The following is a 25197-nucleotide window of genomic DNA, read 5'->3' on the forward strand; positions in this document are numbered from 1 at the left end:
AAGCGAGTTTCCCTTACTTCCTATGGGGAAACTTGCTTTGATATACGAGCAATTTGGTTTACGAGCAAGCTTCTGGAACGAATTATGCTCGTAAACCAAGGTTCCACTGTACTTCATTTTGTACTAATTAATGGCATAACCATGAGAGGGGGTTGGGCCTCTCACTTTGCGCTTAGCCTCCCTCAAAATGAACATCTCCCTTGCTGTAGTTGGTGGGAATCCCCAAGCCTCATCAGCTAATGACCAGCTCCTCAGGTTCTGCAGCTTGCAACAGCATTTCAGAGCTGCTGATGCCTCCCCACCCCCTGGCTTTCATTTATGCAAGAAAGCAGTGGCGGCTTGAAGATGTGGCCACTAGCTGCAAAGCTTGGAGATTTCTAGTTGCTAGACTGGAGGAGGAGACCTTTGGTTGGCAGGGCTTAGGGATCCCCACCAGCTCAAGTATTTATATTTTGCATTTGGTGCCCATCCACCAATTTTGGGCTCCAGCCCCTCCTGCCCCCCAAAAAAAATTAGTTGTGTGGCTATGCCACTAAATAGAATACAAATATATTTGTGATGCACATGTCCCAAAGCCAACATATTCCAGATAATAAATTCAAAATAAAACACTTTTTTCTATCTTGTCTGGCCATTTTGGGCTCCTTTTACTAAGCTGCGGAAAAACTAACGCCAGCTCAATGGAGGCGTTAGCTTCTAGCGCGTGCAGCATTGTAGCGCATGCTAAAACCACTAGTGCAGCTTAGTAAAAGGAGTCCTTTGTTTTTCCATCATCTTAGTCCCAGTTTCTCTTTCTGCTTTTGTCTATCTTCTACTAATTCTCTTACCAGTGTCTCTTACCAGCTGTCCATTTTTTTCTCCTCTTCCCTCTTGCTCCATTCCCTCACAATACAGAATATTCAATGTTAGGCCTCATAACCAATATCCACTATTACCTAGATCATCACAAATCGGTTGCTCTCTTTTCCTTAGACCTTTCAGCGGCTTTCGACACTATAGATCACGCTCTCCTACTTAATCGTTTGGAATCCTTTGGTATTGGTGGACAGGTTCTAAACTGGTTTACATCTTTTCTTTCTAATCGATCTTCCACTATTACAGTTAAAGACGATTATTCTACTTCCTATTCCTCATCTTTTGGTATACCCCAGGGCTCTATTCTGTCGCCTCTTCTATTCAATATCTTTCTCTCTCCTTTACTTACTATTTGTCAATCGCTGGGCTTTACTTCATTTTCTTATGCTGATGACATCCAACTCCTTCACCCGTTTGACCCCGAAAAAGATGAAGAAATTAAAACTATTAATAACAAACTGGACACAGTAAAAAACTGGCTTTGCCACAATAAACTGTCATTAAATATACAGAAAACACAAACTATGTTTTTTACCTGGAGAAAAGACATTACACCTATTTCTTCATTTGTACTTGATAACACTCCAATTGAATTAGTATCAACCTTGAAAATCTTAGGCGTAATCATTGACACAAACTTATCTTTTCACAATCACATAAGCCAAATTGTTAAATCATGTTTTTATAAACTCCGTCTGATACGATCTATCTCATCTTTTTTAGAACCAAAATCTGTTAATATACTTATTCATTCTATGATCATTTCGAAATTAGATTACTGAAATTCTCTGTTATTCAATGTACCCCAAAAAGAAAAGAAGAGACTCCAAATAATCCAAAATACTGCCATAAAACTCATTCATAAAGCAAAAAAATATGATCATGTAACACCATTACTGATCAAGTCCCATTGGCTGCCCATTAACCATCGAATTACCTTCAAAATAGCATTTTTAGTTTTCAAAGTACTATTATTTAACGAGCCACAATTCATATCCAGAATGATTATCCCATATCATTCATCTCGATCTCTCCGATCTTCTTACCAAGATCTACTATCGGTTCCATCTTTAAAAATAGTGGGAACAAGGAGAAATGAAATGTTCTCTGTTTTAGCTCCCCAAACTTGGAACGCTCTGCCACTTTTTATTAGAAAAGATAAAGATCTTATCTCTTTTAAAAGACTTTTAAAAACATTTTTATTTAATGACGCCTTTACTGACTAACTATTCATGCCAAGGCCCCTTTTTCCATTTTTAAAATTTTATTTTTTTCCTTTTCTCTTTTTTTTCCTTCCCCCCTCCCTTGTGTTTTTTTCCCTTTATATGTTTTTTTTCTATTTTGAGACATTTGTAACTTTATTTCCCTCTTCCCTTTACTTCTTGTTTGTCACTAAACCACTTGTATAGAGAAATCTTTAAATTTCCAGAGTTTTTTTGTTTTACAAGTGTTGTTAATAATTTTTGTTTTCTTAAATTGTTGTTTTTTTAAAAGTGTCCTAGGATTGTCTGTTCCCCCATAAGTTGTTTTTAAATTGTACATCGCTTAGAATGTTTTATATAGGCGATTTATCAAATAAACGTGAACTTGAACTTGAACTATGCCTTTCTCCAGCATATTGATTTTGCCCTTTGTTTTCCTCCCTTTTTTCTTTACTGCCTCAGTCCATTTTCTCAGCCTTCTTAATATGCTAATTATTAGTTGATGTTTCTTTGTAATTGTTTTCTTTTTGTAAGTATTAACGGTATTGATAATAGCATTTTTATTATGTTAATGCTCTTTTTTTATTATATATTGTATATTCCAACCGGAATCGGCCCAGTAGCTTTAGGCCCCTCCTGTGGGTAGGGCCTTAGGCACATGGGCCCAACCCAGCCCATGTGCCTAAGGCCCTGCCCACAAGAGGGTCTAAGGCTACTGGGCCAATTCCGGTTGGCCCAGGAGCCTCAGGCCCCACCTGTGGGCAGGATTTGAAATACCTGGGCCAATCAGGCCCAAAGGCCTGCCATTCGATGGATGGTGGGCCTGCCAGACGGATGGGCTTGGGACCCGTCCAACTTTTTGTCAGGTATGGGGGGGTTGGGGGGGGGTCTAGGGGTCAGCAGGAGGTCGCGGACAGACACCGGTTATAGAATCCAGCTTTTAGGCGAAAGACTGGCCCCTCCTTCATCTAAAAGCCCTTGTTTTGGGCGTTTAGGACTTAGGCTTTTTTAGGTTGATTATATGATTTAAGTTTAGACATAGTGGTGGTCTGGGTGTTTAAACAGCTGAACGTAGAGGCAGGCCATTATAAAAAAAAAACCCTCCTTTTGGACGTTTTTTTGATAATGGAAATTTTCCCTGCTTCTACTTTCAACGTTTAGAGCCTTAGGCCAAAATGGGACTTAGACGTTTTTTTTGATTATGCCCCTCTAACCCCCTGTTTTACTAAGGTGTGCTAACTGATTAGCGCATGCTAAATGTTAACGCGACCATAGACTAACATGCATGCATTAGCATTTAGTGCACGCTAAATCGATTAGCGCACGCTAATTGGTTAGCGCACCTTAGTAAAACAGGGCCTAAGGCCCCCTTTCACAAAGGCTTTTATCACGGCAGGCTGCAGTAGGGATTCAATGGGCATCGGAGTGTTCGCCACAATACAACCACTACTGTGCCTTTGTAAAAAAAAAAAGGGGGGGGGGTTAAGCAGGCTACAACAAAAAGACTTTTGATACTGTATTGGATTTGGGTGATAAATCTTAGCACTGTGATATAAAAATAGAAATAGTGTCTATCCCAGTGGTTCCCAACTCAGGCCAATCGGGTTTTCAGGATAGCCCTAATGAATATGCATGTAACAGATTTGCATGCCTGGCATCTCCATTATATGCAGATCTCTTTCATCATTAGGGCTATCATGAAAACCCGACTGGCCTGAGGGTCCTCCAGGACAGGGTTGGGAACCACTAGTCTACCCTATCCAGATCAGGTGGCCAGTTTCATGGCATTGTTCTCTGGATTTAATTTTTTAACTTTAAAAATACTTATCTCTTCTACAGGAATCATTGAGAGAAAAGAGGAGTTGTTCAGGAAGTAGCCTGGGGAGCAGGACCATTCAGTTAGGAAGAGCTGATACCCTTAAGTCACCAAGGTTTAACCAAGAAGTTTGCTAAGAAAGGAAAAAAAAAAAGGTGGAAAAGATATAAATGCAGCTATGAAGTAGATCTAAGGACAGAGGGTAACAGGGACTCTGTTAAGGAATGTCACAGTGTCCAACCACCCAAGGAGTTAAGTAAGGTAAGGGGGACTAAAAATGTGCATTCCATCTCTATCACTGACCCCCTCTTCTATGAAACTGTGATAGCAGTTTCGTAGAAGAGGGGGTAAGTATCCCATTGTCGAAGTGCAAAAGAGTGGTCACTCGCTTTCGCTTCTCAAATACCCAGACAGAGGGACTGGGTGATTTTTGCTAAAAAGGAATTGCCACTTTTAGGCCCTCATTTACAAAGCCGCGCTAGTGTTTTTAATGCCAGCCGCAGCGGTAAGAACTCTGATGCTCATAGGATTTCCACGTGTGCCGGAGTTCTTACCGCTGCGACCGGCGCTAAAAACACTTGCGTGGCTTTGTAAAGAAGGGGGTTGATTTATTTTGTTAAAGGAATATTACTTATGAGGAATTTAGGAAACGTCTGAAAACACACCTGTTCCTAAAGTATCTAGACAATTGATCCTCTCTTCTCTCTCCCCTCTATAGCGATTAACTTGTTCTATTGATCACTCTCTCCTCAAAAATGGATTTCCTCTCCTATTAACCCTCTTTCTTCCTCCCCTCTTAAAGTCAATCGATTTGTACCTTTGCTTAATCTTTGTAAACTGCATAGAACTTCACGGTATTGCGGTATATAAGCTGTTATTATTATTATTTGGGGGGAATCTGTTCTTGTGGGAAAGAGAGCAAATCCCATAATTTTGTCTCCTATTTATTTGTTTAGTTTTCTACACTGTTCTCCCAGGGGAGCTCAGAATGGGTTACATGAATTTTATTCAGGTACTCCAGCATTTTGCTCTGTCTGTCCTGGAGGGCTCACAATCTATCTAATGTACCTAGGGCAACAGGGGGATTGAGTGACTTGCCCAGGGTCATAGGGAACAGTGGGGGTTTGAACCCACAACCACAGGGTGCCGAGGCTGTAGCCACACTCTCCCCCTTTATTTAGGAGATAGGTTCTAGGTGAGAGGTTTTACGATTTTTATCAGAGTCCAGGGCACTTGACACTGACAGTGTTCAACTCAAATACTCACATCTCACTGTTTAAGGCTCAGTATCTTCACAGAACCCATTGATAAAGAATCAGGGGTACCCAGCCTTGGATCTGCAGAAAAAAAATGAGAGAGGAGTCCTACCTAGGGTCCAGAAGAGGAGTTTGAGTTTCATAGTCTGAGGATCCAAATTAAGGACTGGAGATTTTGTGTTTGAAAGACTTGCTGTAGTTTGCCTTTTGCTTTGCCACGTTTTGTACTATACAGTACATAGTTTTGGTGGTGGTGGTGGAGAGAGGGGTAACTAATGAAGATACTATTTTTTACCACAGGAATGGATTTGTGTGTGTGTGTGTGGGGGGGGGGGGGGGGGTTCTAAGGGTTTGCTGCCCATGGGTGCATCAGTGCTCTGACAGCCTTTTTCAGACTGCCTCTCCTTGCCTACGTAGATTCTCTGTTTCTCTATTTTTCCCACTTTTATGTGGCATCTGCAAGACCACTTTCACCTTACCTTTGGATGGTGGTTATATACCTTTTTCATTTCATTATTATTTCATATAGCATAAACTAGACAGACCAACTTAAGTAAAATAATAATTTTTGTAAGCATCAGGCATGTGGGTGGAGCTTTATTTGAGAACCCCCCCTCCCCAAAGGCCATAGAGATTATTCTCTCATGTGATCAAGAGGCTCTGTACCCACCTCCTGTTTAACCATTTTACATTATGTAGGCATCTAGAAGAACTAAACACAGGCCAAAAGCTTGTCCTTAGAAAAGTCGGAAGGCATAATCTGCTCCCAAGGAGCCATTTAGTGATGCAAATTGGTCCCTTTCAAGATGATTTATTGCAGTTTTGCCATTTGCTGCAAAAAAACAACTATGTGCTGCTAGATTGGGGCAAAGAGGCATGGCTGGCCAAATGGCATGAGTGTTTGGGAACATATGGTGCTGACCACTTTTTAAGGGACATTTTGCAATTTACAATTAGGAAGTGGCGAATTATAGGTTATTTTTATCTAATGTAATCAGCCTAAGAAACAAAAACATTTTGCACACTCTAGTGCTCGGATATCAGCTTAAACAGAGGAATAAATGATAGCAGTTGCAAACTGCATGACCTTGCCTATCCTCCTTATCCTTTTTCCCTTCTAATTATAATAGCACAGCTTTCCTACTGACAACTTTCAAATTTGAAATACAGTACTCCCCCGAAAATTTGCGGGGGTTGCGTTCCAGAAGCATCCACGAATTTTGAAAAACCGCGATAACTGGATGCATAAAACACACAAGTGAAATAATAATTCAGATAACATAAGGCAATACGTGGAGGGGCATAATAAAAAAAAAATGTCAAAGTCCCTTTTTGGCCTAAGGTGCTAGGCGCCCAAAGTAGGAAGCAGGGAAATGTCCATTCTTGAAAAAATAAAAGTCCAAAATGTAGGTTTTTTCCGAGAATGGCCTACCTATACGTTCAGGCATTTAATCGCCCAAACTACCACTACATGTATCTTTAAGCCCTGGGGTGATTCACAAAGCACCCTCATGCAAATGGGGGCGATCGTAATCACGCCCCCAACCGACCGCACGGATTGCTGAACAGCAATCCCAACCTATGCGCAGACCATCTTCGTTGTCTGTAGCTGGCCCTCCATGCCTGGCAGAGCTGGAAACTTATTACTTTTTTACTTTACTACTTTACTTCGCAAGCCTGTGGTTTTAACCCACTTTAATCCCGCGGGTTAAAACCATGGGCTTGCACTGCGGGGAAGGGCAGGAGAGTCGGGGTAGAGAGCAAGGTGGCGAGTCACAGCCACTGGATCGATTGAGGACTGTCTTGGGGGCCCATATGTCAAAGCCACGGCTGGAGCAGGAGAAGCAGGATCGGGGCAGAGAGCAGGAGATGCAGAATTGGGGCAGAGAGCAGGGTTTTTGCTCAAGCGACTGGTCCTCACCAGTCGCTTGTTTTTGGATCGGCCAGCCCAGTCGGTGTGCCTTCTTTAGTTTAGTGAACCGCGTCCTTCCTACTTTGCATGCCGTTTCCCCTCATTTGCATGCGCATATCGGAGAATGATCGGCCACAAGGTTAGTGAATCGGGTCAGAGGAAAATCAGGTCGCAAAGTGGTTGCAAAGTAGTCAGGACGGTGTCCTTAGCGAATCCAGCCCTAAAACAATTCATGTTATCTCTCTTTGGTCCTCACCTCCTCCCCCATCTTCCTGACCCTGAAAATCTTTGTGATAAGCTCAGATAGTAACACAGGGCTAGATTCACTAACCTTACTAAAGCGTTCCTATCCGTGGCCGATCCAATCCCAGGCGACCGATTCACAAAAGACTGCGCATGCAAATGCTCTAATCGCAAACATGCCCACAAGCGATTCCACGGATCGCAGCAGAGCGATCCTGACACAAGCGCAGACCATCTGCTTTGCCTGCTGGTTCTCCTAACTTCCCTCTCGCTCCCCGAGTGCAAACTGACCAACTTTAACTGCCACCTCTGCAGCCCAGAAGTAGAAGGGAAAGACAGATCCCTGTTTGGAAGGCTGAACTCAGCTTCCATCCCGAAGCCTGACATTTGCAAAAAGGCTTTCAGAGCACCGGGGGGGGGGGGGGGGGGGGAGGAGGAGCACATGCAGGGCGGCAGAGATGCAGTTCCTTTTTAAAAAAAAGCTTTATTGTCGCGAGCCCGTGGTTTTAACCCTCGGGTTTAAAGTGGGTTAAAACCATGGGCTTGCGACAATAAAGCTTTTTTTAAAAAAGGAACTGTTAACTTGCTTTCCTCCATCCTTCCTCATGGCGTGTTCTTTTTAAAGCATGGGCTCCTGAGTATGGCTGCGTACAAGAGCAGGGCAGCAGAGAGGCAGTCGGAAAGGATATCAGTGCCTGGTCCCCAGCAGTTGCTTCTTTGTTGATCGGACAGCCCAGTCAGTGTTCCATATTTTGGCTAGTGAATCGCTGCCTTGCCTACTTTGCATGCAGTTTCCCTCATTTGCATGCGCAGATTGGATCAGATCAGAGGATGATCGGCACACAGGTTAGTGAATTGGGCCGGAGGAAAATCGGGTTGGTACACGATCGTAAACACGATCAGTGGGCTTAGTGAATATAGCCCACAGTTCATAAAAGACAAACTCTTGGTAATAATTTAACCCTCCCCCCTTTTATCAAGCTGCATTGCCAAGCAGTGCAAGCTAAATGACGAGTCGCCCATAGAAAAAGAATGGGCGGCTCAGCATTTAGCTTACACTGCTCAGCAGTGCAGCTTGATAAAGGGGAGGGGGGGGCAGTTTGCAGTTTGGAGAATTTGTCTTTCTAAATTTGATCTCAAGGTGAGCTACAATAAGTACCGTATTTTCACCCATATACCGCGCACCCGTGTAAAACGCGCACACGGGTATAGCGCATGGGGAACACAAATTTATGTTAAAAAATTTAATATAGCGCGCACACGCGTATACCGCTAAAACCACCTCCCGCCTACTCTGAACCGGCATCCTCCCCCCCCTGCTCGCTTACCCGCATTTTACAACTTTTTTTTTTCAGTCCGATCCGGCATCCCCCCTGCGAACCGGCATCCTCCCCCCCCCCCCCGCTTGCATCACCCCCCCTCCCCCGCGATCCTACATCCCCCCCCAGCACCGCAAAACATCTCTTACCCGATTGGGCACCGGCACCAGCACCAATGAACAGGACGTGCCAGTGCCAGTGCCCGAAGATCCTCCCTTGTTGATTTGGACTGGGCTGGGCTGGGCTGGGCTGGGCGGTGCAGTGCGGGAGAGATCCTTCTTCTTCCTGCGCCGGGCTGGACTAGGCTTTGAGCATAGAGATTATCTCGGAGAGAGCGAGACCAGAAGGCTTTGAGCATGCGCATATGCTCAAAGCCTAGTCCAGCCCGGCGCAGGAAGAAGGAGGATCTATCCCGCACTGCACCGCCCAGCCCAGCCCAGCCCAAACCAACGAGGGAGGATCTTCGGGCACTGGCACTGGCACGTCCTGTTCATTGGTGCTGGTGCCGGTGCCCAATCGGGTAAGAGATGTTTTGCGGTGTTGGGGGGGACGTAGGATCGCGGGGGAGGGAGGGTAATGCGAGCGGGGGGGAGGATGCCGGTTCGCAGGGGGGATGCCGATCGGATTGAAAAAAAAAAGTTGTAAAATGCGCTCACACGTATAACGCGCACGGTTATGCACGGTTTGTAAAATCGTGTATAACGCGCACGTTATATGCGTGAAAATACGGTAATTCCTTGCCTCAGTGAGCTAACATTCTACATTTGTACATGAAGCACCAAAAGATGAAGTGATTTATCAAGTTTCAAGTTTATTAGGATTTGATATACCGCTTATCAAGGTTATCTAAGCGGTTTTTACAATCAGGTACTCAAGCATTTTCCCTTATCTGTCCCGGTGGGCTCACAATCTATCTAACGTACATTACATAAAAAGCGTCATTGGATGAAGCAGTATGTGAACCATACTGCTGTACGAGAGTTCTGTATGCTGTAAAAAAAAAAAGCTCCTGTGCAACAGCATCATGAGATCTTTTTTTATGTTGGACCACAAAAATGGCACCACTGCTTGCACTTTTCTGCAGAACCAATTTAAGCCAGTAAACCGCTCCAATAATTTCACAGCTTAGTCAGAGATAAGCTGCAGAACTCTCTCAGGAGCTCCCAGGAACCCCGTCTGTGTTACATATTTTTATGAATGTAAACGGCACCTCACAGTGTGGAGCAAAGCTGGCTTATCACAAAACTCAGCAACTTTTGTCTGCCAATGGAAATACATGATAGTGTTTGCCAATGAAAGTAATCAGCTAGCTCCCAGAGTTTCTGATGTGGTTTTTACACAGTGTTTCATTTTAAGATGATGGAGGTTCAAAACATTTTTTTAGCATAAGAACATAAGAACATAAGCAGTGCCTCTGCCGGGTCAGACCATAGGTCCATCCTGCCCAGCAGTCTGCTCCCGCGGCGACCCAAACAGGTCACGACCTGTCTGAATCATCAGAAGGGGCTCCCTTGCCACCTTGGTTTCCCATTTAAGTCCTGCCTTCCTATCGAAGTCCTAGCCCTCCGGTCTTGCACATGCACGACCTGGTTGTTTTCTATGCTCATTACCTGGTTAGCTTTCTATACTTGTGTTACATCCCAGCTCCTCCCTCAGTATCCCACGATCCCTTTATCCCTCAGGAATCCGTCCAATCCCTGTTTGAATCCCTGGACCGTACTCTGCCTGATCACTTCCTCCGGTAGCGCATTCCAAGTGTCCACGACCCTCTGGGTGAAAAAAAACTTCCTTGCATTTGTTTTGAACCTATCTCCCTTCAGTTTCTCAGAGTGTTTCAAATACAAAGCGGTCATTATTTATAGAGATATTGCCAATACACGGAGTGCAAAAAAATTCACAGGGCACATGAAATAAATAATTTAGGGAAAAAAATGGAATGGATAGTTACAAATCCATACCCTGGGGGATACACTTGAAATGAAGAGAATAGTGACAGGCAAGGTGACAAAGTGCAGGGAACACTTTGCAATAGATGCAGAAAAACAGGAGTAAGAGATTCATGCCTTGGGGATGAGAGAACATGAAAGAAGTGCATTTTCAGATAGGATTTAAAAGGGAAGAGAGAGAGAGAGAAGTAGTTTGGTGACCAGAGGGGAAGCACATTCCAGGAGTAAGGTTCAGCCACAGAGAAAGCCTGAAGGTAGGAGAGTTCTAAGGAAACAAAGAGGTCTAAGAGGCATAAAAGGATGAGAGGACACATGAAGAGGAAGGCTGGGATAAAGGGTAGGATGGGAACCCTTAAAAAATGTGGATTTAATTCTAAAAGAGACATGGCCACAGGAGAAAGGGGGTGGGGGGAAGCAGGGTCAAAGTTTCAAGCCTGCGGGATTGCTGATTTCCTCTGTCCTAGTCAGAGCGGGTTCGACAGAAGCCTAGAGCATTGAAATGTTGAGGCCTGGATATGCATGAGCATATGAAGCTCTGCATCCCTGACTAGACTGGCCAGTGCCTCGAATTTCCCACAACAGACAATGGTTCTCTGCACAGATGCCAGTGTCAAAACGATTGGGGTTATACATTCAAACAAAATTGTGGATGTCATCCAAAATATTTAAATTTTAAATTATTAATATTTTTATTTCTTCATTTTTAATTTTAAAGTTTAAATTTATAGGGCAATTATTCAAACCACATGAAGCAGGCCATTTTACACCAATGGTCAGCACTGGCCGCAAATATTCTGGGCCAGGCCGTTTCCAGTGACTGCCATTGATCTAGGGGTTTTTTGGCTGCTAAAAAGTTAACCAGCTGTCAATATTCAGTGCTGGTGAGAATTTGCGGGAGCCATTCAGAAAGCCGCTTAGCGCCGAGCAGCAGCGGCAGTGCCAAATCATGTTCCTACTCAGTACCACTCAGCGGCTAAAGCCGGAACTCGCGGCAGCGAGCGAGCAATCAGGTTAGCAGCAGAGCAGGAGCACGGAAAGCTCACTCCTGCCTGATTTACCTCTGAACCACAAGGGATTCCAGAGGCAGAAGAGGTATGATGGATAGGGCAGGGGGGGGCCGGATGGCGAGCCTGTGAGGGAGGGAGGGAAGGGAGCTAGGTGCAGAGCCTGACAGGGAGGGAAGGGGGCTGGGTACAGATCCTGGCAGGGCACTTGAATATTAAGCCGCTTGACTTATATTCGAGTCAACCATTTTTCCTCCCTTTTGGGGGAAAAATGGGGGTCTCGACTTATATAGTATTTGAGTATACAGTATACAGTAAATAGTGTTGCATATCAGCTAGATAATGTTTAATTTATGAAAGAAGAAAAGACCTTGGCAGATTAAGCACACTATTGTAATGACAATGTTTATGCTTATTAGTTTTGATATACCGCTCAAACTTACAATAGTTCTCAGTTAACATCCTGTATTGCATGGAACAAGATTATTCTTGTGAATTGATGTGAAAATTCAATAAAAATTAAAATTTTTTAAAAAAGTTCTCAGTTAACAACTATCAAAATAAGTTTAAAAATAGAAGAAAAGGAATGCCATAAAATACAGGACAGACCTACAACATGCATTCAAAAAAACATAGCAACATGTGATGCATCATGCCACCGTAAATATCCCGCTCGAGTCACTTATGAATTAATTTAGTAAATATGAATATGAATTATGTATGTAAAGATATGTAAACCGTTTAGGTTTAAACGGTATAGAAAATTTTAAAATAAATAAATAAATAAGTGATCATTTTGTAGAATGACCTCTTCAAAGGCCTGTTGAAAGAAATATGATTTTAGTAAAGTTTTAAAAACCTTAAAGTTGGCTTCTAGATGTAGAAAATTTAGGAGCTGATTCCATAGACTAGGTGCTAAGTAGAAAAAAAGCTTTGGCTCTTGTTGACTCCTGTTTAGTCCTATTAACTGATGGAATAACAACAGTAATCTATTGTCTTGCAGTGATCTAAGTGTTTGGGAAGGTGTATATGGACCAGGACATGACATCAGAAGGGAACCGAGGCCGGCACAAGTGGCAGGTGGAAGATGCATTTCTCCCTGGAGAGGAAGAGAGGCACCAACGTCCCTGTGAAGATGGTGCCTGGGGTGGTCTGTTCCCCCGCTCCCCCTACCTACACTACTGGTCTGCATACATCTCAGATTATGTTCAGTAATACTTGAGAATACCACGTTACAATAAACCAATTTGAAGATGAAAGAGGCATGAATCAAAGTATGTAAATTAGATTCTTCAAAATAGTGTTGAATTGTACGCAACGTTCTGAGAATATGAAAACCTTTTTTGATAACATCTGAAACTTGATTACTGAAGGTCAGGTGAGTATCCACAATTATTCCCAAATATTTAATCTTTTGTACCAAAAGGTATATTTTTATCCAAAAATGAAAATTTTACCTGTGGTTCCATGCTGCCTGTAATGGCTCCATTACAATCGCTGGTCAAAAGCCGCCTCCCATGATTGTTTTCTAAATAAAATATGTTGTAATACATGTTCAATCTTAACATAAATTACAAAACTTATTTGGATTATTTCTAAAGCGGCACAGAGGCAAATGACAGCACTTATCTGATAAATGCTGTTATTTGACACATTTTTAACGGGTTTATTAGAAACAATTGTAATGAGGTCATTACTGGCACCATAAATGCTGTTATTAAAACGGTGCTCTTGACCCATTGAGGTCTTGTCCTCTCATATAAACATTATAAATGTAAAAATTCAAAATTTAAGAAATTTAGGGGCCCTTTTACTAAGCTGCGCTAATAAGTGGACTGCAGTATTTTTAGCACATGGATTACCCATGCACTGAGGCCAATTTTTAACATAGATTTAAAATGGCTGCAATTTGGCTTTCCCTATTAATGGCCATGTGCTAATTATGAAATTAGCCCATGACCATTAGCGTGTGAGCTCTGTCACCTATATAGTAGGGAGTAAGAGCTCTAGTACTAATCCTGGTCAGTGCTCGCCAATGCCCAAGAACTGATTAGCGCAGAGCATGCCTAATCCCTGCCCCCAAACATACCCTCCAGCGCTAAAGAATAAAATTGGTGCACAATGTGCATTCAGAACTCACATGGCTCCTGAGCGTGGCCCACTTGTGTCATTTTTAGGCAGAAGAAGCATGCATTAGTGCTTACTGCCACTTAGGAGCCCTAAGAAAATTTTAAAAATACCAAATGCAAGATAAGTTCTTTGGGTAGCATCCACTATTTTGTCTGAGAGTGTATTCACATTTTTGTTGTTAGCTGGTTTTTTAAATACTTTTTTTTAGTTGTTAAGGGTATTTAAAATTATTGGGGTGCCAAATACAATATAAATGCCCACTCCATGGACAGAGTGAAGAAGCTTGCTCAATACTGGGGATGCTCAGCACTCACAGGACTGGCTCCTATGGATCTGTTTCCTGCTCCAGTTCCTCTCCTCCCAGGAAGTATAGTTCAGTTTTTTCCTATTTACTGTATTAGTTTTTCTGTGCGTGTGACCACGGTAAGTTAAGACCATAAGAGTTGCCACACTGGGACAGACCAAAGGTCCATCAATCCCAGTATCCTGATTCCAACAGTGGCTAATCCAGGCCACAAGTACCTGGCAAGATCAGGTACCATGGCTACCCCATGGAGCTTACAATATATAAAGAGGTTCTTTTACTAAGCTGCAGCAAAAAGTGGCTTTAGGATGCCCTTATGTGGACTTTTGCGTTAGAGGGCTTCCGGGTCAGCCACCGGCAGTGTGTAGAAACTGCAGCCTGAAGCCTCTTTAAGATGTAGGAGAAGAAATACTGTACAGGGAGGTAGTGTGTGTGTTGGGGGGGGGGGGGGGGAAGAAGAGAGAGTTATTATATGAACAATATTGTATGGAGGGTTCCCTCAATAATTTTGCCCAAGGGCCCTGATTTTCTAACTGCATCACTGAGAGGTGACAAAATCAGGGCTTAGTGCATCCTAACATGACACATTGCCAAGCACTAAGCCCATTTTTACCAGGTCCCCCTCCCCCTAAAAATGACCTTTTTCTTTTTTTCAGGTCCTGCATTAATTTTTCCATTAGCATGCAAAACTTGCAAAAAAATTAACTAGGGAGCACTTTCCAACTCTTATTTAGGAGGCACTGAACGCTCTCACATTAACTATTTTTTTACTTGGATTTATTAAGTGCCTTTATGAAGAGAATAACTCAAGGTGGCAGATGTGAATGTGTTAGCCGTTTAGTGCTTCCATGCTCATTCTCTGCCCATGCCACACCCCTCCCAAAAATATATATATAGTGGAACCTTGGTTTGCAATAATAATTTGTTCCAGAAGCATGCTCATAAGCCAAAGTGCTCGTATATCAAAGTGAGTTTCCCCATACAAAGTAAGGGAAACTCAGATGATTCGTTCCACATCCCAAAAAGACACCCCCACCCCCCCCCACTCCCCCCCCCATGAGGCCACTAGCGCACTTCCACCTCACCCCCGGGAACCGGCTTCACACCCCCCAGCCCAAACCCTTACCTCGAACAGACAGGACACCGGCATGCAGCACTAACCCACAGGACGTGCCAGTGTCGAAAGAGCCTGCCGCTGATCTCTGCTGGGATGCTGCGGGGCCTTGAACATCTGCGCATGCTCAAGGCCTTCTGGCTCCCACTCTCTCCAAGATTCTCACGAGATCAGTGGCAGGCGCGACAGGCTTTTTCATTACCAGCACGTCCTGTGGGTTGGTGCTGCATGCCGGTGTCCTATCCTCTCGAGGTAAGAATTTGGGCCGCAGGCCGGGGGGGGGGCGAAGCCGGTTCTTGGGGGGGGGGGGATCGCATATCAACACTTGGTTTGCGAGTCAAAGTATGTAAGAGTGCTTTGCTCATCTTGCAAAACACTCGCAAACCGTGTTACTCGCAAACCGAGGTTTTATTGTATATATATTTTTTAAAATAGTGCACGATTTGCATGCACTGAGACCAAACTACCACAAAACGCTTTAATGTATCTTGCAGTGAGTTTTTTTTTCCCCATATTTGTTAGTGCATACCATGGTTTAGTAAAAGGGCCCCTATATCACTTGTGGGGGGCTATCCGCTGATATTCAATGGCACTGAACCGGTTAGTGCTGCTGAATGTGGCACTAACCACTAAACTGAAATTTTGGTTTTTCTGAAGCCTTTTGGTAAAACTAACCACTAAAGCCATAATCAGCTACTTTGGGGGCAGTCTAGGGGCCACTGTGGAAACAAGAAACGGCTAGATGGACTATTGCTCTAACCCAGTATGGCTAATCTAGGCATACTAGGAGTTGTGGCTTAAGACTGCCACCAGTTGAATATTTACCCCTTAGTTACTAATAACATATTAATAAGTTCATCAGTAGCGCTAGCTGCTAGTCCTCTCCCTTTGTAATGAGAAATTCCTCCAGTACCATAGGAGCCAACTTTTCAAAATGATTCTGCTAAACCTAATGGAAATTACCCCTCCCTGGACAGTCAAAAAGTGATTTTGTTCAATACTGGGGGTCCAGTACATAAACAGCAAAGAAAACAGTAAAGGAACTCACCTCTGCAGATTAATTCTAATTTATCTGTAAACTAGAGGGCATTTGTGTTAGAGGTTTTAGACACAAAAGTTGGGCGCTTTTAATCACTTAAAAATTAATAATAAAATGTAAAAAAAAAATAAAAACACATATTTTAAGATCTGGCCATCTTTTGTGGAACTAAAGATGCCCAAAGATTTTGGCGATGGTATGATGTTGTTTTTTTTAGAAATTGACTACAAATATAACAAACCCGCCCCGCTATTTGACTGCTTATAGCTGTGCAACGGACTTTTGTTTTCCCGGGAGGGTCGGGCTGGCAAAGGAAGCCGACCACCTGCAGTTCGCACAACAGGGCGTCGAAAGCGCTAATTTGCAAGCTCGCAGGCGATTGGCTAGATGGGATTGCTACACTTCTTACAGCTCCGCCTCCGCTCTCAGGGAGGGGCCGCAAACAAGAGGGAAGGGTTCCAAGCGGAGAAAGCGAATATTATTGTGATCTTCGGTCAGCCCAAGAATAGAGCTTCATCTATTTATTATATAATTCTTTTTGGCTGGCATAGGGACTCGGCTGTGGGTTGTCTTTTGTAGAGTGTTCTTTCGCTTAGTCTTTCCCAAAAGTGTGTCTCCCAAGCAAGATTACAAAGAAAAAAAAATCAGATTATTAAAGGGTTGTCTTTCATCCCTCATTCAAATATGCATAAGAGGTGTCAAATAGCGACAACGCCGTCAGAGTAGATGTGTCATAATCATTTTCCTATGCTTGAGTTTTTCGTGAAAAAATAACTACAAGGGTACACCGTGGGCATGAACACATCCCTGTCAAATGAATAAAGGTGGGCAAAAGTGTACATGATTTTTTTTTTTTTTAAAATAAACGAATCATTGGAGATAATATAGTAATAACGTTAGGAAATAGGTCAAAAATCAAATGCGTCATTGCACAGCTAAGCTTGCTGGTGGGGAAAGTAGTAGATGAACTGCAAATCTCCGAAAGATCAACAGGAATAAAGGGTTAAATTGATTTTGGACGAAAGACTGCGAACGTGAGTAAGTTTTAAACAAGACCAATGAGTAACGCCCAATATAATGCTTGTATATTTAAAAAAGAAAGAAAGAATCGATGGGAAATGTGCAAAATTACTTCCCATAAAGAAAACCAAGATTTATCCTAGGGCGATCAAATGTCATTGTATTCAAATAGTCGCACAAATTCAAATACAACCAGTCGCGCTTCTTTTACTTCGCAACCGGTGCACAACTAGCAGTCTTCGGATCATTTTAATTGCACGTTTCGGTTGGAAAATGTTATCTTTTGTGCTTTTGTTACTGTGTATGTAACCTGCGAGCCATTTCTCGCCGCAAGGTGTCGCATTTCAGCAGGGAGGGGGGGGGGGCGGTTATTCTGATATTTACAAACCGCACAGGCTCTCGCCCCCCACCCCCGGACTGCTTGCGGGTCTGTAGTTCTGTGACGGCGCTTCTTCTCCTCCTCTTCCCTAGTTTTATTAGCACAATAAATAAATAAATCCTCGGTTAATCAAACAGTCTGATTAAAGGCTAAATAATGACTTCCTTTTGCAGATCACCAACTTTCATCCAAGCAGTGAATGGCAAACCTCACACATACTCAGCCCTGGCAAACGCCCACCACTTTATGCAAAACAACTACAATATGCTCGGGATTGCTGCTGCAATTTGAAACCTTTAAAATTATGTCGAGCTTTGGGGAAGAAAGGTAATGCACAATTGCTCCACCTTCGCTTTCCAAGACGGAAGCATTAATAATTTACTAAAAGGGCTTTTTCCCGAGAACAAACATGCTTAGTACTTCTGCCTCCCCCCTCCCCCTTGCATCTGATAAGACTGGCTGCTTGATTTTGGTGGGGGAGGGAGAAGGCTCACAAATTGCATCAAACCACCCACTTTACCAAAGATAAAGACAGGCTGGTTTTGGCGCGAAAACTGTGGCACCGCCCCGACTTCTCGGGGAAGTTAGGGGCGGGGCTTGTCGGCAGACCCTTTCCAGCCGGTGCTTCCCTCCCGGGTGTCGGGTTTATTTTCCCCCCAGTTAATAATCAGTGAGCGCTACCAAGGCTGGTCAGTGATAGTCTGGCTGCTGGGAGTGGAGAGTGTGCGCGCGGAGGCGGCCTCGCGGCGCTGCTTGCACAGGGCGCGCGCGGACGGCCTGACAGCCTTGGGAGGTGAGGAATTGTGAGGCTGGGAGCAGAGAGCTAGGCTATACTTGTACACAATAGGCGTGCGATGTATCTGGACGGGTTCACTGATTTTTTTTTTTTGATTTTTTTCTGTTAATTAAAACGGTTATATTGTAGACTAGCTGTGACCTATGCTATTTCCACAGAGGTGCGCAGAATTGACAGTATGTATAGAAGTGCATTCGTGAAGATTTTATTATTGTTATTAATTCACGGATGTTTGAGATCTGCCGTTTATATTTTGGGAAGATTTCAGATTTTAAATTGGTAGCCACCGCATGAAAGTCCATGCACTTTGTCCTGTTATATGTGCCATTTGGCAACAAATCAGATCGAAATGGAATGGTCCGATATCTGTATTTCGCGGTGATGAGACATAATTTTATGTGTGTGTATGTAATTTTTTTAATGGTATAACGTCAGCTGCTTTTTAATACAGAGATCTGATTGCAGGAGGAGCAACACTTTGAGAAATGCAGCCCAAAGACATTTTAAGTGCATGATGTAACTGTATTACTGTTAGTGTGGGAGCTGTTAAAGGCAAGTTAATAGGATAAATGCTAATTCTGGTCAAACGAAACAGAGCTATTGGAATTTTTTTTTTTTTTTCATACTTTTAAATATCGATCTGCCTAAATAGACAGAATCGTAATTTTCAGAAGTTTCAATGCAGGTGGTATTTCATGTAGCTTCAGAAACTGACCGAAGAGATTATATTTTTTTCTTCCTATTACCAATTATGCTATTTTTTGTTCGTTTTATTAAAAAAGATTTAGACTAGAGAAACTTTGTTGTAGTGTTAGGATCTAAAATTTTTTTTTTTTTTGGGATGTTTAACTTTTGTTTCCATCTCTTCTAGCTTCAGAACTTGGGAGACTTTTTCTGTGGACTTAAGAAATATTGTAAAGAGAGAGAACGGCACACACCCATTTGGGAATAAAAATTCTATAAGCAAACGAAAATGCCGGGAGTGGTGAATAAAAACCCAGACCTGGAGTTTGACTCCTTGCAGCCCTGCTTCTACCCGGACGAAGATGATTTCTACTTCTGCGGGCCGGATTCGGCCCCGCCGGGGGAGGACATCTGGAAGAAGTTCGAGCTGCTGCCCACGCCGCCGCTGTCACCGAGCCGGGCCGGGCTGCAAGGGGACGCGGGCGCTCGGGGGACAGCGGTGACCGACGAACTGGACTGGGCGTCCGAGCTGCTGCTACTGCAGCCCGAGGCGGAGCTGCTGGGGGCGGAGGGCGGCGAGCTGGGCGAGTGGAACCTGAACTCCATCATCATCCAGGACTGCATGTGGAGCGGCTTCTCGGCCCGAGAGAAGCTGGAGAGGGCTGTCACCGAGAAGCTAGGCAAGGCCAGCCCGGGGGGCCCCGCCGCCGCCGTCCCGGCCGGCGGCGTCGGCGGCGAGCCTGATCTGAACAATTCCGTGGCGGACTGCGTGGATCCGGCCGTGGTCTTCCCCTTTCCCGTGAATAAGGGGGGCGGCCAGGGGCCACCCGCCTCGGCTGCAGCAGCCGTGGCAACCACCGCTAGACCTTCTTCGGCAAGCAGCAACTGCAGCTCCGGCGATGATAGTCCCAGTGATTCCGGTAAGCATCGCTCTCTGCCTGGTAGCCCTTCATGCTCTTGTTTGCATCCCCCCTCCCCCAATCTCTTAGCCTTTAATAGTTGGCTTGTTATTTTTCGAAGCTTGGTTGGTTGTAGGTTGTCTTTGTGTTGCCTGCCAGCAGGTGGCAGCAGGCGTGGCCCAGCTCCCTGATCTGGGGAAGGGAAGGGGGGGGGCATGGACCCCCGCGTGTGGTTATCGCCTATTCTAAAAACTTCCTTATCAAAAAGAGGCTATGAGTTGACTTGGGCTGTGCAATAAAGCGCATTGTAGCAGTTTTAAGAAGCTATTCAGGATTTTTTTTCCCATAGGCCCAGAAGTATTTACTAAAGAAGTAAAACTGATATGAGAAATAAATTCTGGCCCTGTTCAACAAGGGTAAAGTCTGTGATATTGACTCGAAATGCATATGTTCCATAGTTATTTAAAAAAAAAAATCGATCATTGGCTGCTTTATGTATGTAAGTAGATCCATATGACAATCTGTTAAATTTGATGATAAGCCTCCTGTTTCTAAAGGCCTGCTATCCCTTTAATGTCTGTGCTTTGACAGCTTTCAGTGAGGAAGTACTTCCTCCCAACAGCTGTCTTCTTGGCAGCAAACCAAAATCCTGCCTTAAAGAGCCTTATAGACTGGAACAGTCTTGCATTTTGGTTTAGAATAACACCAGCAATTGTCTCATTTTCTTTTCATTTTAGCTTGAGCATACCATTTATTTTGATTTTCTGCATATGTTGTGACCTCCAGTGTGCCAGTTTATGCTCAAAAGAAAGTGGAAAGGGAGAATAATTTCTTCATTGGGGCAGTGTTTTCTAATGTAGGTTTGTTTTTTTCACACACATGGCATGACTGACTCGCCTTGGTTTTGTTGGAAAATGACACTGCCTTTAGATTTATTGCTGGCGCTTTTAAATATGGGGCTTTCCCAAACTTGTTCTGGTGACCCCACAGCCCATTAGGTTTTCAAGATAGCCACAATGAATATGCATGAGAGAGATTTGCATGCATAGAATCCTCAATGCATGCAAATTAGCTCAGGCATATTCCTAGAGGATAGAAACATTGACTTAGGATAGGATCACTATGGCAAATTCATTTGTTTTTATTATGCCAAACAGATCTATTCTGGGTGCAGGGTGTGAGCTAATCTGCGACACTCAATTTCAGTAGTAGCTCAAGATCAGTTAGATTTAGGGACATTAGGTAATTCCCTATGGAACTACTTACAAACAAGTTTTCATCTGAGGTAATGAAGGGTTAAGTAACTCTCTTAAGATTATAAAAAGATACAGTAGGCTTCATATCATCAAAGTAGGACTGGATTTCTTTTTTTTCCTTTGTAGTTGGATCTGTGATACCTGAGACATTGACCCAGATTCTATAAACCGTGTCTTTAAATTAGGCGCCTAACTTAAGTAGAAAATACCATTTAAAACCAATTTAAAGCGTTAAAAAAGTAGGTGCCTACCAATGCCTAAAAGAATAGCACCAGAATTGCGCCAATAGAGGTGCTTTTTGTGATGCCCAATACCACTGTAGGCGTGGCTAATGCCAGAAGTGGTGTTAGGCATCGTAAAGCGCCTCCATAGGCACAGTTCACGTCAATGGTAGGCACCAGAAATATAGGCCTTAAAAACCCTGGCCTACATTTCTGGCACCTTTCCCGAAGGCATGATTCTATAAATGGCACAGTCCTTAAGGTGGCTGCCAATGACAGTGTACTATATAGATGCTGGACTTTTGAGGCTTTTTGTGTTATTTCTGCTGCCAGGCATTAGGAATATGGATTTTTTAGCACACATCAGTTTGAGTTCCTTCAATATTTAGTATGTTTGCTAAATTTATTTAACATGTTGATTTAGGAGTTAAAACAAGTTGAATAGTATGTGGTACATTTTTATTGAACTAAACAGAAGTTTTGACCATCAGGAACAAAAAAAGGCCAAATGAATTAAAATAAATTTGCCCACTATACATTTCTACCATATATCCCTTTTATCTTATAAAAGCAAAGATTTAAAAAAATGGTTTGTGAGTGATCCTTTTCACTGGGCTATATTTCAGATCTGTTCTCCTTGATCAGGAGAGTGCAAAATGACCCGGTCAGCCATGCACATAACTCTCCAGGTTGCATTATAGTAGTGTTATTTGGTTTTAGATTTGCTTGGGTCCTGACACTTAATGATAGATTTTGTGCAAACACAGGAGATATTCTTTGCTTTGTTTTCTCCTTTTACTACTCTGTGGTTTTCTACTGTTTAAGCTTTTTACCTTTCAGTATGGGGCTGCCCTGTATTGCACGTTCTTCATTTTCTGTAATTCTGTTAGGATACTGTACGACCGTGTTGGGCCTCTGTCTATATCTAGGCCACTGGTATGTCCACATTGCAGTGGCAAAGTAGACTTTTCTCTGGCTCTGCACCATTTAACTGAACTTGTGTGTGACACTGCACAATTTATAATCTTGAAATATAGCATTAATCAGTGGCATAGATGTGTGCTCTGGACCAGAGGACTGAGATGGGAGAGGGAGGCCCTACCACGCTCAGCTACTTACCTAACCGCCAGGTCTTCCATATCCTCTGTCACATCCTGTCCACAGGAAGTTGCATCAGGATGTGGCAGAGGATAGGTCCTGCCATGCTGCCATGATGCAACTTCCTGTGGGTGGGACATGGCAGATGATAGGTCCTGCCAGTCAGAGAGGCAGCCTTTAGTGCTGTCTGACACTGTAGCTGTGGAGGGCCTGGCAGGTGAGTTAGTAGCTGAGCATGGGGTGGGGCAGGAAGGTGCTGGAACTTGTCACACGGAAGGGAGGGTTCAACTAAAGGTTGCCACTACTATTGGGCAGCCCTGGGCATTTTGCCCGGTAGGTATGCCTCTGGTTGCACTGTAGTAGTAATACTTACCCTTTTTATAGTTCTGCTGGACATATGAGAGGCACTGAACAGTTGATACCTAGTTGGGTACAATATGTCTGTTCCCTGAAGCGCACATAATTTCTGAATACCTGAGACAGAAGGAAGTGCTGCTTTGAGGCCTTGAGCAAGTCACTGTCAGTGGCAAAAGCAGGATTTGATCCCTGGCTTCCTTGGTTTTCAGCCTAACTAAACAAACTTTTCTTGCCAGGGTACCTGTTTGATTACCTATACTTTGAGTACAAAAAATTATTGATCATTTGTTCTTGTATTTGTATGTTGTGCAGGTTTGTTTATCTAAATGGAATGACTGATTTGTTTTTTTTTCTCTTCTAGATGATGAAGATGATGATGAAGATGAGGAGGATGAGGAAGAAATTGATGTAGTGACGGTGGAGAAGCGACGCGCCTTGTCCTCTCATAAGCCTGTTACAACTTTCACCATCACCGTACGTCACAAGAATGCCACTACTGCCTCCCTGAGGACACAGCAAAACGAACTGATTTTGAAACGCTGTGCGCCCATCCACCAACAGCACAACTATGCCGCTCCTTCTTCCTATGGGGAAAATGAAGATGCACCGCCGCAGAAAAAATTGAAAAATGATATGCCCCGTCTGGTTAAGAGCATGATCCCACCAAAGACCAAGAGCCTGAGCCCTCGGAGCTCTGACTCAGAGGACAGCGAACGCAGGCGCAACCATAACATTTTGGAACGCCAGCGGCGCAATGACCTCCGGTCCAGTTTCCTCACCCTGAGGGACCATGTACCGGAACTGATGAAAAATGAGAAAGCCGCAAAAGTTGTCATCCTGAAAAAAGCCACCGAGTATGTCCATTCCCTCCAGGAGGAGGAGCACAGATTGCTGCTGGAGAAGGAAAAATTACAAGCCAGACAGCAGCGGCTGCTAAAGAAAATGGAGCACTCGCGGACTTGCTAAAAACCTTGTCAAACACGGACCCTCTCACTGCCACTTTGCACATTTTGATTCTTTCAGAAAAAAAAAAAAAATGTTTTTTGACGTTACGAATGTTGGTTTACTTTCACTCCAGTCCCCTATATAGTTGATGACAAACTATTTTATTTGGGTCGAGAACAACTAGCCGTTGTTTTTGCGAGGTGTTGAATGGCCTGATGAAATAAGACAGCCATTATAGGATGGATTTTTTTATATAAATATATATATATATATATATTTTTTTTTTCCTTTTTGTAAATCTTCAAAACACCTTTTCCGATGTTTTTAAATGTTGTGAGCAATTTTGAGCTGCTGATGACATTGCGTTGAGTTTTTTAAAGAATTCATTCCTTTTTTTAAAGGTGCTTACATTCTTGCACAGATGTTACCTGGGGGTTGCCATTAATTTTTGTACCTCCTGGAGAAATTTCTGTATATACCATTTATACACTTTGCCTTTTGTACATGTCCTGGGTTATGAGGTAGCTACAGCTGCCAGATTTTGACTGGAAGTTCATACCTAAGTACTGTAATACCTCAATGTTTGAGGGGCATGTTTTTGTATACAAATATATTGTTAATCTCTGTTATGTACTGTACTAATTCTTACACTGCCTGTATACTTTAGTATGACGCTGATACATAACTAAATTTGATACTTATATTTTCGTATGAAAATGAGTTGTGAAAGTTTTGAGTAGATATTACTTTATCACTTTTTTGAACTAAGAAAACTTTTTTGTAAAGAAATTGACTTATATATGCCTTTTTCTTAGCCTGTTTCTTCCTGTTAATGTATTTGTTAATGTTGGTGCATAGAACTTGGTAACTGCAAAGTTCTGTGTTTTAATATTTTTTTTTTCAAACGATGTACATTTTAGTGCTGCATCTTTATAGCACTTTTTGAAATACCTCATGTTTATGAAAAATAAATAGCAGTTAATTGATGTGCTTTGGTTTTTGCGTAAGCTTTTTTATTAATGAAATTTATCAGGCATTCATTCAGTAAAGTGCCTCGACTAGGGATTTTTTTTTCTTCATGGTTTGCTCATGCTGCTAAAGCACATTTGTAAAATAGATGAGAAGTTGAGGACTGAGATGGCAGATGGCATCCTGTGAAATTTCTCCCCCAATTCCCCCTCAGCCTCCTCAAGACATTGATCAATGATAGGAAAGCTAGCCAGTAGCCAGGTAAAGGAACAGTTAGACATTTATGTCTTAGGATATTTTGCATGTAAACTTTTATATGTGCACATAAAAGTGTTGGGGGGGGGGAATTCAGTAAATGGTACCCATAGTTAGGTGCTGAAATATCCATGCTAACCTAATATTCTGCAAAGTGCCCTCTGTGGAATGACTTTTA

General features: G+C 43.1%; 1 protein-coding gene across 3 annotated transcripts; it reads left to right on the forward strand.

The window, feature by feature from the left end:
• The first annotated feature begins 16613 nt into the window (after positions 1–16613).
• MYCN (MYCN proto-oncogene, bHLH transcription factor) lies at positions 16614–24781 on the forward strand. Of its 3 annotated transcripts, none has more exons than XM_033939880.1 (3): positions 16614–16633; positions 19207–19939; positions 23212–24781. In XM_033939880.1, the coding sequence occupies exons 2-3, from the start codon at positions 19309–19311 to the stop codon at positions 23814–23816; spliced, it is 1236 nt and encodes a 411-aa protein (XP_033795771.1). In that variant the 5' UTR covers positions 16614–16633; positions 19207–19308; the 3' UTR covers positions 23817–24781. The 3 variants fall into 3 exon arrangements, with proteins under 3 accessions (XP_033795771.1, XP_033795770.1, XP_033795769.1); XM_033939879.1 differs by lacking the exon at positions 16614–16633 and adding an exon at positions 17103–17178; XM_033939878.1 differs by lacking the exon at positions 16614–16633 and adding an exon at positions 17942–18332.
• The last annotated feature ends 416 nt before the right edge of the window (positions 24782–25197 follow it).

This window comes from Geotrypetes seraphini, chromosome 3, assembly GCF_902459505.1.
Source record: "Geotrypetes seraphini chromosome 3, aGeoSer1.1, whole genome shotgun sequence".
NCBI lineage: Eukaryota > Metazoa > Chordata > Amphibia > Gymnophiona > Dermophiidae > Geotrypetes > Geotrypetes seraphini.